The sequence below is a fragment of the Girardinichthys multiradiatus genome, chromosome 5 (assembly GCF_021462225.1).
Source record: "Girardinichthys multiradiatus isolate DD_20200921_A chromosome 5, DD_fGirMul_XY1, whole genome shotgun sequence".
Classification (NCBI taxonomy): Eukaryota; Metazoa; Chordata; class Actinopteri; order Cyprinodontiformes; family Goodeidae; genus Girardinichthys; species Girardinichthys multiradiatus.
The window spans coordinates 6,180,366-6,199,426 of record NC_061798.1 but is presented as its reverse complement, the minus strand read 5'-3'; the positions used below and the strand labels follow the sequence as shown (position 1 = coordinate 6,199,426).

General features: G+C 41.9%; 1 protein-coding gene across 2 annotated transcripts; it reads right to left on the bottom strand.

Annotated features, from left to right (window-relative positions):
- Window positions 1-1,472: 1,472 nt before the first annotated feature.
- On the bottom strand, window positions 1,473-17,479 carry zgc:66455 (uncharacterized protein LOC393502 homolog). 2 transcript variants are annotated; one of them, XM_047364852.1, is made up of 10 exons: window positions 17,256-17,476; window positions 17,137-17,167; window positions 14,094-14,692; window positions 12,248-12,698; window positions 7,051-7,092; window positions 6,760-6,860; window positions 6,605-6,666; window positions 6,278-6,432; window positions 5,870-6,025; window positions 1,473-2,011 (listed from the first exon to the last, which is right to left on the bottom strand). In XM_047364852.1, exons 1-10 carry the CDS (start codon window positions 17,334-17,336, stop codon window positions 1,638-1,640), a joined length of 2,052 nt encoding a protein of 683 aa, XP_047220808.1. In that variant the 5' UTR covers window positions 17,337-17,476; the 3' UTR covers window positions 1,473-1,637. The 2 variants fall into 2 exon arrangements, with proteins under 2 accessions (XP_047220808.1, XP_047220809.1); XM_047364853.1 differs by having other exon boundaries at window positions 1,799-1,950; window positions 17,256-17,479.
- Window positions 17,480-19,061: the final 1,582 nt, after the last annotated feature.

Below are 19,061 nucleotides of genomic sequence, written 5' to 3'. Positions count from 1 at the left end.
ACATAGTCTACTGATAATCACTGAGGGAGTGCACATCCATTGCATTGGAGTGCCAGATATAAAAACTACATGTGACCTTCTATCGAGGCTCTTCGTCATCCTCTAACAGACTGCAACGGTCCGAGACGGGAGCCTCAGCGCTGATCTCTGTAATCATTCTTCTGCCTTAATTTAGATTAAAAGAGCTAAAAGTTAGAAACTGGTTGAGAGTCATTCCTTTAAGAGTCTTTGGATATAGTGTGTGATCGCTTCTGGGGACCAAGGACCGGAGGAGCTCCGAGGCGTCTGACCGCCAACAGGGTGCAGTAGCTCGGACAGGATCCTCGGAAAAGAAAAATAAATTTCTGGGCCCATTTGCGATTTTGTGATGTCAAGGGCTTCTACATTTAGGCTGTGAAACTTTAAATGCTATTTTCTAGTCAGACAAATATGTGTGAAAGCAAAGTCTATAGTTTTTTGTAGTTCCTATTAATTGTACAGAATCACAGCATTTTTCAGACATTGGTTTTGATTTTGGTTCACCACCCCAAGATGTTTAAAACGCCTAGTGGCCCCCTGTGAAATATTACAGGAGGTGCCACTGCTTTTCTCCAAGCTATTCCATTCAGATGCTCTGTCTGCACTGAGTTTCACCTCGACATGATGAAGTGGCAGTAATTGGAGTGGCCCCAACTGACACACGCTTTATAAACTTTGGGATTAATTTAGCTAATAATTTTAGTTGACTTTATATAAAGCATTGAACTTTCATCTCAAGATAAAAAATAAGAAATTACATTACAGCCTTGGTGTTCTTCCAGCAGAACACCCAGTTTTACACCCTTCGTCTCAATATACACAGTTGTAACTGGAAGGCACAGAGTGACACACGATTCAAAGACATGACAGAAATTGATCCATAAAATGTCCTTCATCACTTAGACCCATGTAAAACATTTTTTATACAAAAGGCAAGGTAAACAGCAGCCAAACAGTTTTATTATACCAAGCAGGAATTATAAATAGAACTTTTCTGTCAAAGTTCTATTGGCTCAAGGGGTTTAAAGCAAACTATGGCACAATATTGCCCTGATTAAACCAAATTAAGGGAACAAGTAGCAAAACAGCAGAAACAAAATGCACCAAGAGATATAAAGTAAATAAATTTATACATAAAAAAAAAATCCCTCTGGAGTTTCTTACTGTGCTCAACTTTGCCTGTGATCAAGGGGTGAAAGTAGTTTTAAATGATTGCCGGTACTTAGGGGCGGAGCTAGAGTGTGGGGCTGGGGAGGCACTGGGAACATATAAAAGTACTTTCACCCCTGCTTGAACCCTTTCGATGACTGAATGCTTGATGTCAAGGGATTTCATTGTTCCTATGGTTGCCTTTCACCACAAATTAGTCAACTGGAGGGTGTGACAGGAAGACACGACTTCCCTTATCCAAGTGATATTCTGCTGCTTGAGCTACAAACTTAAAAACTTAAATGTGACTTTTAACCATTTATTTTTTCCATTTAGAAAGCATTTCAGTTGACATGGTGTGTTCTTGTGACTTTATTTGAGCAGGCTGCACACAGTGGATAAGAGTATTATTCACACAGAAGAAAAACAAAACATTTTTAAGAATACAGATGAACTTGGTTATGGGTTGATTACATCTTTCCACTCTCCTGTGGATCAATATAGCCATCTGGGGGCAGTAGAGAGCTGAATCGCAGCAGAGGCAGGTCCACAGGGGGGCAGCGCTCTTTCATTTGAGTCCAGCTCTCTCTACTTCCTCTGGCAGGTGGAGGTGGTGGGGGCAGGTCACAGTCAGTAGGAGTGGAGTAGCTGTCATCAGGATGGAGATGGTTGTTGTTCGAGTCTGGTGGGGAAACACTGCTGGGGCAGCGGAATACGAAACCTCCTCGGTGGTGACGATGATAAAGCGTGCCTGCCACAGCCAGCAGTGTCAGGATGAGGGAACTGAGCAGGAAGAACAGCACATAGACCCCTTTAGTCTCCGAGGACAGGCCTGAACTGCAACCTGCAGGCAAATTAAAAATCAGCAGCTGACATCAGCAGTGTTTGTGATAGATCTAACTGAAATCAAGGACACAGTTTAAGACTGGCTTAATGGTTGGTTTAAAGACATCGTTTCAAAGACTTAAATGTTTCAGTATTGTTTGACTGATATGTAAGGCTAATGTAAAATGTCAATAAGATAATGGAATTAAATTCCCGGCATTAGTATTAATAATTATTGATTAATATCTCAAAAGCTCAAATAATACTTCAGCTACAACCCCAAATCCCTGATGAGTTGAAAAGGAGACGCCGTGGATGCAGAGCAGGAGCTAAGAGAAGAGAGAGAAGGAGGAAGTTCAAACCATCTCTTCCGTCGATTTTGATGGGCAATGTGAGATCGTTGGGAAACAAGTTGGATGAACTCCAAGCCCTACAAAGGACCCAGCCAGAGTACCGGGCAAGCAGTATCATGTGTTTTACTGAGACATGGCTGCAGGATCATATCCCCGACTCCAGCGTCTCTCTACCGGGCTTTTTAACCATACGAGCAGACAGAGATTTAAAGAGGAGCGGCAAATGTAAAGGAGGTGGACTGGCAGTACTTGTGAACAACAGATGGTGTAATCCAGGACATGTTACTATGAAGTGTCATCTCTGCAGTCCAGATATTGAACTGTTGGCAGTAAGTCTTCGTCCATATTATTTACCCAGAGAGTTCACCAGTGTTATTTTGGCAACAGTTTACGTTCCACCTTCCGCTGTTGCTGACACTGCATGTGATGCCATCAGCTCAGTTGTTGCTAAGCTACAGACACAAAACCCCAATGCTTTTGTGGCAATTTCTGGTGATTTTAACCATGCTTCACTCTGCTACACTTCCAACGTTTCAACAGTTTGTCAGCTGCTCTACCAGAGAAAACAAAACATTGGATTTGTTTTATGCAAATGTCAAGGACTCATACATCTCTACAGCAAGACCTCCTCTAGGCAAATCAGATCACAATCTTGCTTTTCTCTGCTCGAAATATAAGCCCCTTGTTCAGAGGCAACCTGTAATAAAGAGGACTGTGAGAAAATGGTCACAGGAAGCTGAAGAATCTCTGCAAGGTTGCTTTGAGGCTACAGACTGTTCCAGCCACATGGAGAGGACATAAATGCCATGACTGAGTGTGTAACCGACTATATAAACTTCTGTGTGGATAACATCATCCCCACCAGAACCGTGAGATGCTTCCCCAATAACAAACCTTGGATCGCCAGTGACCTGAAGGACCTGCTTAACAAGAAAAAAAGAGCCCTCAGAGAGGGAGACAAAGAAATATTGAGGAGTATACAGAAGCAACTTAAAGTCAAGATAAGAGACAGCAAGGAGGTGTACAAGAAGAAGCTGGAGAGCAAGCTCCAGCAAAACAATATCAGAGATGTGTGGACAGGAATGAAGATCACAGGCTTCAAGCAGAAGGATGATCAGACCGATGGAGGTCTGGACAGAGCCAATGAACTGAACACATTCTTCAATAGGTTCAGTTCAGAAACAAGCTTCACATCCTCCTCTCCTGCTCACAGCCAAACAGACATTCCATCTTCCTTTGACCCACAGGACCCACAGCTGTCCAGTAACACCTCACGTTTTTTATCTTCCACCTCAGCCCTAGACCCTTCTGCTTCTACATGTTTGCCTTCAACCATATCAGAAGATGCTGATGCTTCCTTTGCTTCCCCCTTCCACCTGTGTGTCTCAAGAAGTCAGGTGAAGAGACAACTGGAGAGACTGAATCGGAATAAGGCTGCAGGTCCAGATCATGTCAGCCCTAGAGTCCTGAAGGCCTGTGCAGAGCAGCCCTGTGGGATTCTGCAGCACCTCTTCAACCTTAGCCTGGCCCAGAAGAAGGTTCCGGTGTTGTGGAAGACCTCCTGTCTTGTTCCGGTACCAAAGAAAACTCACCCATCAGTCCTCAATGACTATAGACCTGTTGCCCTGACATCTCACATCATGAAGGTCCTAGAGAGACTCCTGTTGGCCCACCTGAGTAAGCAAACAATGAACCATCAGGACCCCCTTCAGTTTGCTTATCACTGTGGAGTTGGAGTTGAAGATGCCATCATACACCTGCTTCAACAAACCCACTGTCATCTGGACAAAGCCAGCAGCACTGTGAGGATCATGTTCTTTGATTTCTCCAGTGCATTTAATACAATCCAACCTGATTTGCTTTGTCAGAAACTCCAGAAGACTCAGGTGGAGGCCTCAACAATCTCCTGGATCAAAGACTACCTGACAAACAGACCACAGTTTGTGAGACTGAAGGGTTGTGAGTCTAACCAGGTAGTCAGCAGCACAGGAGCACCACAGGGGACTGTACTCTCACCATTCCTTTTCACTCTGTACACCTCGGACTTCCAGTACAAGACAGACTCCTGTCATCTGCAGAAATACTCGGATGATTCTGCAGTCGTGGGGTGGATCAGAGATGGACAAGAAGTTGAGTACAGGAAGGTGGTGGACCGCTTTGTGGCATGGTGTGGAAACAATCATCTCATCTTAAACGTGACTAAAACAAAGGAGATGATTGTAGATTTTAAGAGAAACAGGAATAAGTCAAAAACTATTTATATCATGGGAGAAGAGGTGGAGGAGTATAAATACCTCAGTGTTCACCTGGACAACAGACTAGAGTGGATATGCAACTGTGAAGCCATCTACAAGAAGGGACAGAGCAGACTGTACTTCTTGAGGAAGCTTAGGTCCTTTGGTGTTTGCAGCAAGATGCTGCATATCTTCTATAAGTCTGTTGTGGAAAGTGTGATCTCTTCTACCATCATCTGCTGGGGAAGCAGCATCAGAGCCACGGACTTAAAAAAGCTCAACAAGCTGATAAAGAAGGCTGGCTCTGTTCTGGGGACTCCTCTGGAACCTCTGGAGTTCATTGTGGAAAGACGGATTCTTCATAAAATGAAGAACATTATGGAGAACCCTGAGCATCCTCTTCATGAGACTGTCCTACAACAACAGACTGTCTTCAGTCAGAGGCTTCTTCAGATCTGCTGTAAGACGGAGCGCTACAGGAGATCCTTCCTGCCCACAGCCATCAGCATCTACAACGGCTCTTTGAGGAAAAATGAATAATATGAGCTATAACAACATTTAATTTCCCTTTGGGATTAATAAAGTATCTTTGAATTGAACTGAATTCGACCCATTTGTTTTGATCCCCAAGTCAGCCAGCACTTTTCCTTGTGCCATCTTGATCAGAACTCATAGCGTTCACCTTTCTCCCGACATCCCAAACAATGTAAAGGGGAATCATCTGAGAAAATGACTTTCCCTGCAGTCCTGCCCTGGTATCCCCTGTAGAAAGTCAGCTCGTCATTGATGTTTTTCTTGGAGTGAAGTGGCATCTTTGCTTTCCCTCTTGACATCAGGCCAGCGTACAAAAGTCTCTGCCTAACCGTGCATGCAGAAACACACACCTGCCTGCTGCCATTCCTGATAAAGCTCCGTACTAGTGGTAACAGCATTTCTTCGCCAAATAAATTTTTAGGAGATGCTTGAATTTATTAAATTTTCTTGGTCACCCTTAGGTTTTTGCACAGCAGGTCAACCTCACGTCTTGAAGTTCATGATGAAATGGTTGATTTTGGTACAAACTTAATTGCAGCAATATCTCTCCATTTGGAAGCCCATTTGATCCAAAGCCATAGTAAAAGCTTGTGTTTTCCTAGAGGTAACCATGGTTAAAAGAATGGTTTCGTTGCCTTGGCAGTAACTACATCGGATTTCTTTTCTTAGCATGTGGATCCAATGCAAATTGCCAACATAAAAGCTGTGGTTTCAAAAGTGTCAATGTGACTGTACAGTCGGTCAGAGCAACTATACCTGCAGGCTGTGGTTCCATGCAAGTTGTTCCTCCTGATCCAAGACGGGACTCATCCTGAAAGCCTGGCCTACAGTGGCACGAGTATGTGCCAAAGTGGTTCACACACTCTGCGTTAACATCACACAGAACCAGCTGAGTCCCACATTCATTCACATCTGAAAAAAAACACTTGCCAATTACACACACAAAAAAAAATTTTTTTTTACCTTTTATACATTGTTCTAAGTTCTTTTACTACAAGTCATCATTTCAGCAGCTCAAATAAAACTTTTGTGAAACATTAGCCAATTAGGTGAGGAGGTACAGATTTGTTTTTCAGCTGGTCTGCACCACCATAATATCTGATTTATAATGCATCATTTAAACCCAGCTCATGACAGAGGTCAAATGAAACCCAGAAGCAATACCTGCCGTGGACACAGACATGATGACAGCAGTCCTGTGGTTGACGCTTGTGGCGAGGAGGCCCTGCATGGCAGAGTGGACGGCCCTGTGGATCTGGACACCTCCAGGGCCGTGTCCGATCTGCAGCCAGAGGATATAGAGGGCTCCTGCATTCAGCCTACACACAGAATCAACATTAATCAGATGCATCTCAACTGTTTTTTCAACATATTCTTAATTTCACTGGACTTTTGATTTCTCGTTTCCAAATACAGCTCAACATTTCTACCAACCATTCATAATTTCTGCACATATTACAAACATGACATAAAGGGTTGTTCTGACCAAACCTTTTTATTCTTTTTGATGAGAGGGACAGTCGTGTGTGAAGAGCTTCCAGCTGTTTGCTGATCTACAGAAATACAAACAGTCTGTGAGCTCCTGACAGATCAGTGAAGTCCTGTTTGTGTTTCAACCATTAAGTCTTCTCTTTCATACAGCATACCAAAGTCTTCACTGACAGCAGTAGCACCCGTGCCAAGTTGTCCCAGGAGTCCTCCAAATCGTGACTGAAATTCACCTCAACAGCCACTTCAAAGAGGTGATCTGTCAAGAGACCCAAAATACTGCAACCGATGTCAAACTAGCCCAAAAATAATTCATCTGAGGGATCACTTTTATTTATTTATTTATTCATTTATTTCTATTTAAAAAATATCTAATACCCCTTATTCAGAATTATTGGCCAAGAACAGATTTTTATTTTTTTTAAGCATCAACTTTGAGTTCGACTCACCACCTGGCAGATGTGGACTCTCAGATTGATTTTTCATGTTCACTGTGAGACACAGAGCAACAAAAAAAACAGCGTTAGATTAAAAAAAACTAAACAACCAGCTTGTTCTTTTGGGCTCTGGTTTGAGATAACATCGACATAAGAATGCACTGACTAAGTTCGAATCCCAGCTCGGCTGATTTACTCATCAGTAGTTGCTAATAAAAAATAAATCCAGGAGCTTTCAAGCGAGGGGAAAGATTTGGATGACTGGTTTTTGTCCTAAAGACCAAACCTTTTTGCCATATGCACGAAGGTAGAAAGAGAGATCATGTATAGTAACTATGGTAAGATTTTACACAACTAAATAAAATCTCCAATAAAAGTAACTCATCTAGATTGAGCAACAGCAAAAGGTACTTTGTCAACAACAGGGGTGGAGAGGTTTCTGCGGTGCGTGTGTGAGGACATGAATTAATTCTTTACCATGCCTTAAAGAGGGAATTTGGATTATTTGAAGTGAGGTTCAGTGAAGTCATCAGTAGTAGCTCCCTTATCTGTATTAGAAAGATGTCATATTACAGAGCCCTTTCAAAGATGAATAAAGACTCTGTGAGGGGGAACCTAACAAGGTACTCAGACATACAGTTCTTGCTAAAGTTGCCCATTTAAAAAAAAAAAAAAAACTGAAAATATTCATATGAGTATAATGCTGACATTTTAGCAGATATTAACGGTCTATAATGTCTTTTGACATTATAGACTGTCTTATATAGAGATTTTTAGATTTCTCAGAAGGATTAATACATTTTTGGATTTCTTAGCATTTGATTTGTTTTTCTGTGTTCTTTGTGATTGTATTGTAAATGAGTGTCTCATTACTGAAAAGCACTATATAAATAAACTTACCTAAAGCCTAAAAGATACATTTATTATTTTTTGATTCTGTGTTTTTCAGCCAAACAGTGTCCTTAGTTAGGCTTGCCGGCTTTACAGATCCAAAAGATCTGCTGCGACTTAATTCTCTCTAGCTCTGCCAAGAACAGATTCACTTTTGGATTCTGTTTTTGTTGGGGGTTTTTTCTTCTTGCTGTGCCCCATTCCGCCACCAGATGGCGGGGGCGTCCGTCAAATTATCTGAGCGGTCCACACCTAGCGTCATGTCAGCAAAATTTGGGATAAAGCGCCAGAGTCCAAATTGGGATTACTTTAAATATGACTGGGTTTTAGATAAAACTAAGTGTCTTGCATTGTAGGGTGACCAGACGTCCCCGATTTAGACGACCTGTCCCCGGCTAAAGCTGCCCCGGTAATGTCCTCAATTTTAGAGTTTTGTGAATGAGAAATGTTGTGTGTTGACTTACTATGGTAGCCGGGGTAGAAAGGGCGAGTGAGCATGTTGCGCGCAACAACTGCTGTTACGGTAGCTGGTCGCGCTGATGTTATGTTTATTACTCTTAGGAAATGCTACCAACATTGTGGATTGACTTTCCTGCAATTACACTTGATTTTTATAGTTTAATTATGAATAAATATTTTAAAATAAATGCAACTGTGCCAATGTCTTCATTATATCTTGATAATTATTTCTTTTAATCTCTGAGCTGGAAATGTCCCAGGATTTGATATAAAAAAAAAAAAAAAAAAAAAAAAAACTATACTAGCAAACATGCTAGTATGACTTTGAAGTCATTAAGGCTTGGTGCCCACTTCCAGCATATCAAACCATCTCTGACTGATCTACTAATATGAAGGACATGCTTCAACATCCCCCTGGAAAGGACTTCTCAGAAATCCCTTTTTTAACAACACTGACCCCATGCAAGTTTTTTTTCCTCCCACACTTTTCCAACAGCATTTTTGCTTAAAAAACTACTTTAAAAAGTACAAATACAAAACAGTTAGTAAAGTAAAGTAATTAATGTGTAATGCATAAACAGAATTAGTTACTCTCCAACACTAATTGTGTTTGAAATATACTAGTATATGATTCTTATAATATTTCACAGTATTTAGCCAAAAGTGTATTGCATAATCTAATTGTCACTATTTGTCGTAGTTCCTTCCCACTTCATCTGGGAGCAGGTCGGGGGGACAGCAGACTCAGTAGACACACCTAGACTTCACTCTCTCCAGACACCTCCTCCAGCTCCTCCAGGGGGAGCCCATGGCGTTCCCAGGTCAGCTGAGAGACATAGTCTCTCCAGCGTGTCCTGGGCCGTCCCCTGGGCCTCCTCCCGGTGGGGCGTGTCTGGAACACCTCCCGAGGAAGGCGTCCAGGAGGCTTCCGATATAGATACCCGAGCCACCTCAACTGGCTCCTCTCGATATGGAGGAGCAGCGGCTCTACTCAGAGCTGCTCCTGGATGGCTGAGCTCCTCACCCTATCTCTAAGGGAGCGCCCGGCCACCCTACAGAGGAAGCTCATTTCAGCCGCTTGTATCCGGGATCTCGTTCTATTTGGTCATGACCCAAAGTTCATGGCTATAGGTGAGGGTAGGAACGTAGACCGACCGGTAGATTAAGAGCTTCGCTTTTCAACTCAGCTCTCTTCACAACGGACCGGCATAGCGTCCCCATTAATGCAGCACCCGCACCAATCCATCTGTTGATTTCCCGCTCCATTCTCCCCTCACTCACGAAAAAGACCCCAAGATGTGTGAACTCCTCCACTTGAGGCAGGAACTCTCCTCCAACCTGAAGAGGACAGGTAGGGAGTTATTTTGCATTTGTTTTTTCCCCCTCTTTTTTTCTGTCTTTTGAAACAGACTTAAAAATTTTTAATAAAGATCTTTAGTAGATTTTAAACAAATGTGCTTGAAGGATTTTATTATAATTATGTGGTGTTGTTCTTCACAGAATGCAACAACAACAAGGTGGCATTGGCTGGTTTATTAGTCAGGAAGTCAGCTTGCTGAGGGACATGCTACTAGCAGTTAGCCAACTCTTGTTTTAAAAGTGTGATAACACTCCTTTAGTTTCCACAACATGACCATCCTTGTTCTTCGTGTTTAGAATTATTTCCCCAGCAAAAAAAAGGAAGAGTGGAGGAGCCACTTTGTTTCATGATTCACTGAAGTGTCAAAAGGAGTTTTATGGGCAAATTTGACTTGAATATCTGGCTGTTCAGGCAAAGGCCCTGCTCGAGTTATGCTTCTAAATGTTTACAGGCCTCTGAAATCCAAGATTTCAATGACCTTCTATCTGTGATATGTGTTGATTGCAACTGTTTAATCACTGTGGGAGACTTCAACATCCATGTGGACAGCCCTTAAGATGAAAGGGCAAAGAACTAAGTGTTGCACTAAAAAATTTTGGTTTGATTCACCAGAACATGTTAAACAGCCAACACACAAAAGGGGACATTTTGGACTTGAGTAACAAAGTAAGATCAGTAAAGGTCTGAAAATTTCCAAGGTTTCTGTAGCTGATGTCACCCTATCTGACCACTTTTCTGTTAGCACCATTTGCATTAACTCAATTGGCCAAAGACATCTAAAAAAAAACTGCAACTGAAAGCTTTAACCAAGCATACTCTTCTATATTCATTGAGGTGTAACTCAGTAAATGAGCAGGTAGATAATTTTTATTCTACTATTTCAGACATTTAATTGCTCCCATCAAGGTAAAGGTAGTCTCTGGTAAAAAGAAATCTCAGGGGAGAAACACTACCAGTAACAAGTGAAAAAAAAGGGAGTGCTGAAAAGCTGAACAGAGGTGGCAAAAAATGGACTTCAGGTTCACTATGACATCTATAAATAGATACTTTTCTGAAAAAATAAAATAAAATTCCCTTGCCTTCATCAGTTGTAAATTATATCTGTAATCAACAAAAACATTGATGATGTTCGTGCTTTGTTTGCTACGATCGATTGGTTAACAAATCCTCCTGTGTCTGTAGCAACCACTAACAAGGCCTGCAATGAATTTTCAAACTTCATTACTGAGAAAATTCAGAAGATTAGAAGAGTAGTATGTTCAATAATATCAAGTCCAGCACAAACAATGTCCTACCAAAAAACTTTAACAAAATGACAATTCTACCAAATCAACTACAAAAACTTTTAAGAAATTATGCATCCACTAAGTTCCTCCTCCTGCTACTGTCTCGATATTTTACCCACAGCTTTCTCGAAGAAAGTTTTGCCTGTCACAGCTTTGATTTGATTCAAATAATAAATTTGTCCCTTTTGTCAGATGTCTTTCCCCTAGGCCTCAACAACTGCAATTATCAAACCACTGTTGAACAAATAATAATCTGGACAAGTTGCTATAAGAAAATTAAAGAAGCATCTCAAATCTCCTGTTTATCAGTAAGGTTACTGAAAAAAAAAACGTGTTTCAACATATACTTTAACGACCAGCTGCTTTGATATCTTCCAGTCAGGTTTCCACGCTCACCACAGTACTAAGGCTGTCATTAATGACATCTGCATAAATGCAGACCGTGGTGGTATTGGATCCAAGCGCAGCGTTCGACACTATTGATCACGGTATATTACTGGAGTGACTGGAGAACTGGGTCGGTCTTTGTGGTCTAAGCTGTTTGAGTCTTACTTGAAGGACGGACTTTTTGTGTCAATAGATAACTTTACATCAGAACTGACAGAAATCAATAGTAAAACATGCAACTACAAAACCTAGAAAGAACAATAACATCCCATCTTCAAAGCTGTTGCACAACTGAAGCAAAATCCAAAAGTCTGGCTAGTTTGTTGACTTCCACCACTCCGGGTATTTATTTCATTTCCAACAAACGCAAGGTGAAATAAAATGTTTCTACCACAGGTAAAAGGGAACTATTTCTGACAACTTTACAGAACCTAACTCAAGAAAATCAGAACTAACCCTTAAACATTTGAATGTTTTTAAAACTACTGCATTTCAATCTGTGTGAAAGAGGCACATGGCACTCTTGTGTCCACCTTTTTGAGACGTTCCAATTAATGATTTACTGTTCTAAACTTAGAAAGTTTGAATTTGAAGTAATATATATATGAGCTATTCTTGGTGAAGAAATAGTTCATTTTTAATAAGTTATGAGTAATCAGTTATCAGTAAATACTTTTGTTTTCAGGCTTTAATGACGTTTTGGTTTTAGTTCATTTGGAACAAAATTAAAATGATTCAATCAGATAAACATGCATCAGCTTCTTGTGTGAACAAGCAAACATGTAAAACCAAAACCCTGCAGAATCCAGCAGCAAGATCTACTCACGGTTCCCTTTCTGTTCAGATTGGGGTTCCATCGTGTTAGGGTTATGATGCCTGTGGTCAGTGTGCTGTGGTTCTGTGCCATCAGGAGAAGATGGTTGGTGGTCTGAAACTTGACTGACCACGAGACTGTCATCATCTGCAACTTGTTCTAAACCATTGGCAGAGATCTGACCCTCCAGGTGATTCTGTAAGCTGCCCCCATCTGTGGTTACAGCTTCACTTATGTTCCCTCTTCTTGATATTGGAGTGTTGTTACTAGGTTTAAACTCATCCCGCTGCTGTGGTGGTGGGGTTGCAGAAAGAACAACTGAGTCAGCCTGGCTCAAATGGCTTTGAAGAGCACCTCTTCCTGATCGGAACGTCCTCTGTGTGGGTGTCGTCACCGTGGGTGCAGCCATAAACTGGTAGACATGGGTGTAGTTCTCCAGGGATGGATAGAGGTTTTTAACTGCCTGAGAGTGAATAAGATTTCAGATTTTAAAATTTCTTCTACAAAAAAAAAGAAAAACAAAAAATTCTAAACCAAGAACAACCATAAACCTATATTAAAAAATACGTTCACTCTAGCAGTTCTGACTTCCCTTCTTGCAGCCTCTTATTGTCTAATGTGGTGCTTTGTTGTAGACTTTAGCAGAAAAGGGAATACAAAACATTTAGCATTAAATGTTGAAGTCTGAGCATGCCAAAACCATGTTATTAACCATGTTATACCAAAAGAACTTGTTCTTTGACTGCAACTGTTGGACCACATGGAACAACAGTGGCTTGCAAAAGTATTAAAACTTCTCAGTTATGGACTATACAAACTACTAAATAACTGAGGTAAAAGGAAAACCATTTTTTTAAATCCCTCCTGAAAACTCCTGGCTTTTAACTCAAGCTCAGCTGGAGTCCATCAGAACAGTTAGGTTGAGATGTTTCTATATTTTAGTCCTAATTCATGTTGGGTTTTTTTGGTTTTATGTCCGTCTTCTGTAGTTATATCATTTGCATTTACCTTTATGTGAAGCACTTTGGTCAACATTAAGTGTTGTTAAATGTGCTATATAAATAAAACTGACACAAGTTTCCCAAATAAAATTTCTGTGCATTACTATGAAGCTCACTCAACTGATACCCCCATATAACATTTTCTGCAACCAATTGCATTCAGCAGTCCACTAATTAGTAAGTAAAATCCATCTGTGTAATGGTGCCGTTCATTGAAGGCCTCAGAGGTTTGTTAGAGAACAGTTGTGAACAGTCAGCATCATGAAGACCAAAAAGTGGAGAGGTTTAAAACAGGGTTAGATTATAAAATATGTCGCAGCGCTCTGTTCAATCCATCTGATCATAATGAAACTTTTGGTCTACATGCAAAACACCTCAAGATACCACCCCCACAATGGCAGTGGTGGCAGCATCTTGAAGTGAGGATCCTATTCTTCTACAGGGACAGGGAAGCTGGTCAGTGTTGATGGGAACATGGATGGTAGCTAAATACAGAAGAATCCTGGAAGAAAACTTGTTGGAGGCTGCAAAACCCTTGAGACGACGGCAGAACAACCGAACTTAATGCCAGAACGATAATGGAATGGTTCACATCAAAGCATATTCATGCATTTGAATGGTCCAGTCTGTATCCAGACCTAGATCCAATTGAGAGTATGTGGATCCATCTAGAAAACTGATGTTCACAGAAGCTCTCCATCCAATATGACTGAGCTTGTGCTTATAAAGAAGAAAAGAACAATGAGTAGAAATGTCTTCACATGTACAAAGCTGTAAGAGACATATCTTAAAAGACCTACAGTGGTAACTGATTTAAGTGTAATGCCTAGAATTAGTGTGCGTGCGTAAACACCCACCTCTGTATTTCTGTCTCCACCACGGGACACCCAGGGCGGCCCAACCGTCAGTGCTAAATGCTGATCATAATAATCATACGACAGATCAGCATTCTCCAACTCTATCTTATTTGTTAACGAATCAAATTCACTCGGGTCAGTCAGTCCAGGAGACCGTTCTGACTCCTTGCTTCTTTCTGTTGAGCCTTCCTGTGGGTTGTAAACCACCGGTGGTCCAAATGCCTGGTAGCGGCCATAGAAGCCCCTGTAAGGAGGGTCAGGCCAGCCGCCGATCAGAATCACCACATACAGAGTGTTGGAGGAAGACGTGTACTTGGCTTCCTGCCAGCACTTCTGCAGCACCTTGTGGCCCCCTGATTGGGCAGCAGGTTCATCCACATGGATCTGGTCCTGTTTCAGTTGGCAGGCCTCATCAGGGGTCAAGTCCTCCAAACGGAGATGAATCCTCTTCCCTGGATCCACCTGAATGGTCCAGTTGCACCACAGAGGAGGGTTCGAACACAAGTAGTCAGGGGAGAAAAACTCACCGCTGTCGCCGTGTAACAGCTGGTGGCAGCTTCGCAGGGCGAAGAAAGCGCTGCTATCCCCTTTGGGTCCATCTGAAGAAGTAGTAAACCAACCATACATAAATCCACAGTGCCTTAAAAAAGTATTCATACTCTTGTATCTTACATATTTTGTCACATTTCAACCACAAATTTGTATTTCACTGGGATTGCATGTGACAGAACACAAAATACAAGACTTAATTATAAAAAGGTGCAAAAATATATGGTTTTCTACATATTTTACCAATAAAATTCTGAAAACAATGATTATGGCAAGACACACTCAATAAAGGAGTGGTTCTGCAGGTGGGGACAACAGACCACTTCTCAGTACCGATGCGTTCTGGCTGATGTTTTGGTCACTTTTGAATGTTGGTGGTGCTTTCACACTCGTGGTAGAATGAGACGGACTCTACAACCCACACAAGTAGCTCAGGTAGTGCAGCTCATCCAGGATGGCACATCAATGTGAGCTGTGGCAAGAAGGTTTGCTGTGTCTGTCAGCGTAGTGTCCAGAGCCTGGAGGCGCTACCAGGAGACAGGCCAGTACACCAGGAGACGTGGAGGAGGCCGTAGGAGGACAACAACCCAGCAGCAGGACCGCTACCTCCACCTTTGTGCAAGGAGGAACTGGAGGAGCACTGCCAGAGCCCTGCAAAATAACCTCCAGCAGGCCACAAATGTGCATGTGTCTGCACAAACGGTTAGAAACCGACTCCATGAGGATGGTATGAGGGCCTGACGTCCACAAATAGGGGTTGTGCTCACAGCTCAACACCATGCAGGACGCTTGGCATTTGTCAGAGAACACCAGGATTGGCAAATTCACCACTGGCGCCCTGTGCTCTTCACAGATGAAAGCAGGTTCACACTGAGCACATGTGACAGACGTGACAGAGTCTGGAGACACCGTGAAGAGTGATCTGCTGCCTGCAACATCCTTCAGCATGACTGGTTTGGCAGTGGGTCAGTAATGGTGTGGGGTGGCATTTCTTTGGAGGGCCGCATGGTCCTCCATGGGCTCGCCAGAGGTAGCCTGACTGCCATTAGGTACCGAGATGAGATCCTCAGACTCCTTGTGAGACCATATGCTGGTGCGGTTGGCCCTGGGTTCCTCCTAATGCAGGACAATGCTAGACCTCATGTGGCTGGAGTGTGTCAGCAGTTCCTGCAAGATGAAGACATTGAAGCTATGGACTGGACCGCCTGTTCCCCAGACCTGAATCTGATTGAGCACATCTGGGACATCATGTCTCGCTCCATCCACCAACGTCACGTTGTACCACAGACTGTCCAGGAGTTGGCGGATGCTTTAGTCCAGTTCTGGGAGGAAATCCCTCAGGAGACCATCCACCGTCTCATCAGGAGCATGACCAGACGTTGTAGAGAGGTCATACAGACACATGGAGACCACACACAATACTGACCCTCATTTTGACTTGTTTTAAGGACATTACATCAGAGTTGGATCAGCCTGTAGTGTGTTTTTACACTTTAATTTTGTGTGAGACTCCAAATCCAGGCCTCCATTGGTTAATAAATTTGATTTCCATTGATGAATTTTGTGTGATTTTGTTGTCAGCACATTGAACTTTGTATAGAACAAAGTATTCAATTAGAATATTTCATTCATTCAGATCTAGGATGTGGTTTTTGAGTGTTCCCTTTATTTTTTTGAGCAGTGTATATTTGGCTATCTGCAAAGTTGTCAATGGCCTTTGGGCCCACATCAAATATACATCTTTTGTGGTTGAGATGTTGATGCTCATGGTGAGCAGTGAGAAAGTTGTGTAACAGTAAAAGGAGAGAAGTGGTGGGTATGTGAGTTAATATCGTTATAACTTTCAGCAACAGTATGGCAGTTAGATAATTTCTGAATATTGTGCAGCCTCACTTTAAATCTACCAAAACATGGCCGTCCACCTAAACTAACAAGCTGGGCAACAAGGGTATCTATCACAGGTGTTTTTCAGAACAGAAACCCCTAAAGCAGAATTAAGACGCCTTTTTGCTATCGCCGAGTGTTTTATGAAAGGACGGATGGGCCGAGTAAGTAATCTGCGCACTGATTGCAAAACGCACAGTTTATCAAATCATGCAAACAGATTGCAGAAACCGAGAGCTCAGTTTAGTAATTCGTGCGCACAGCTTCCTAAACTGAAGGCTCAGTTTAGTAAAGCGTGAGCACGGATTTCCACCGGCTTTTTTTTTTTAACCCGCTGACACCTGCCGGGCTCCGTAGGTAACATTCATTAGGCACTGAGGTTTTACATTTAATGTACATAATATTAGCAGAGTATAGGTTTAGTCCATTTTTTTCAGTTGTTATAGAAATGAACAGTCTGATGAGACTGATGCTTTACTTTATCAATGTTGTATTTCACACCAGATCATCATACACCTTATTTTGCTCGGAGCCCTAATTACAATAAACAACGACTCTAAACCCACATTGACTTGCAGTGAAAGAAAAACACAATCAATAATGTTCTCACCTGGAAGCCTGGTGACTCTCTCTGTGTTCCCCTGCAGTGAACACACACTCATGTAAATAAGTGAACTGAAGGGTTGACACAAAACCAGCTGCTTGCAGAGGGATGTCTCTATAACTGACCTGTGCGTTACAAAGTTTTCCAAACGTCAGCAGGAACACCAGCAGCGTGCTTGGAAAGTTCAAGATGCTCCTTTTAGGCATTTTAGCATCTATACTTTTACTGTTCAACTATTTATTCGCGTGAGAAAAAAATAACGAGGTCAAAGAGAACTTCTTCACTTCAGTCAAACTCCTTTTCCTTTCCTGTCCTCACAGGTGGACCTCATCAAGTAGATTGACTTTCCTTTTACCGGCTGCTAGGATCATTTGCGACCAGCAGATGTCGCTCTAGTATTTAAGATTCGATGCGTTTGTTTTTGCTCCAAGCACTGGAGATATGCACCAGACCTCCGCTATCCTGCATGCATGGATGGATGGATGGATGCACGCACGCATGTACTACACAACCAAGAAGTGTGAGTTCAACTACACAGATACAAAGGTACTCTTGATGTATTTAGTCAAAATGACTTGTACTATAAAGTGAAACACAACATTTTTCTTTCCTTCTTTAACCGTACTTAAACTTTTGAACACTTCACTATATCATTAACCAACGACAGTAATTTTAAATTACTGCTCAAAAGTTTGGGGCCACCCAAAACATGTCAGGTTTTTCAAGAAGACGCATTTAAATAATCAAAATGTTGCAAAATGAATAGGAAATATAGTCAAGATATTGACAAGATTTGAAAAAATGATTTGTACTTGATATAATAATTCAAACTTCATCAAAAGAATCCTCCATTTGCAGCCATTGTAGCCTTGCAGCCTTTTGGCATTCTAGCTGTCGATTTGTTGAGTTAATCTGAGGATATTTCACCCCATGCTTCCTGAAGCACCTCCCATAAATTGGATTGGCTTGATGGGCACTTTTTTTTGCACAATACGGTCAAGCTGCTCCTACAACAGCTCAAAAGGGTTGAGATCTGGTGACTGTTTGGCCACTCCATCATAGACAGAATACAAGCTGACTGCTTCTTCCCTAAATAGTTGCATACTTGCATAGTTTGGAGCTATGCTTTGGGTTATTGTCTTGTAGGACAAAATTTGCTCCAATCAAGCACAATCCACAGGGCATGGCATGGTGTTGCATAATGGAGTGGTAGCCTTCCTTATTCAATATCCCCTTCACCCTGTACAAATCTCCCACTTAACCATAACCAAAACATCCTCCGACCATCTAGTTTCCTCCACCATGTTTGATGTCAAGCACTCCTCCAGCATCTTTTCATTTGTTCTGCGTCTAACAGATGTTATCCTTTGTGATCAACTCATCTAACTTAGATTCATCTCTCCATAACACCTTTTTCCAATCTTCCTCTTTCCAGTGTTTGTGTTCTTTGCCATTCTTAATCATTTCCTTTAGTTGGCTAGTCTCAGGTGTGGTTTTTTCTTTGCTACTCTGCCTAGAAGGCAGCATCTTGGAGTTGTCTCTACACTCTTGACGTTGAGACTGGTGTTTTGCAGGTACTATTTAATGAAGCTGCCAGATGATGACCTATGAGGCATCTGTTTCTCAGCCTAGAAACTCTGATGTGCTTATTCTCTTGCTCAGCTGTGCATGAGGGCCTTCCACTATTCTGGTTAGTACCAGTTTGCGCTGTTCTTTGAAGAGAGTAGTACACACTGTTTAGTAAGAACTTCAGTTTCTTGGCAATTTCTCTCATGGAATAGCCTTCATTTTTCAGAAGAATAGACTTATAAGTTTCAGTATAAAGTTCTTTTTTGGGGCATTTTGAGACTTTAATTGAACACAGAAATGATTATTCTCCAGATACTCAACCAGCCAAAGGAAGACTAATTCTATTGCTTCTTTAATCAGTA

Coding starts and splice junctions, on each gene's coding strand:
- zgc:66455 (XM_047364852.1), bottom strand. CDS start 17,336: ATGCCTAAAAGGAGCATCTTGAACTTTCCAAGCACGCTGCTGGTGTTC. Junction 14,693..17,136: donor GAGAGTCACCAGGCTTCCAG/GTGAGAACATTA, acceptor CTACTTCTTCAG/ATGGACCCAAAGGGGATAGC. Junction 6,667..6,759: donor TGCTGTCAGTGAAGACTTTG/GTATGCTGTATG, acceptor GTATTTCTGTAG/ATCAGCAAACAGCTGGAAGC.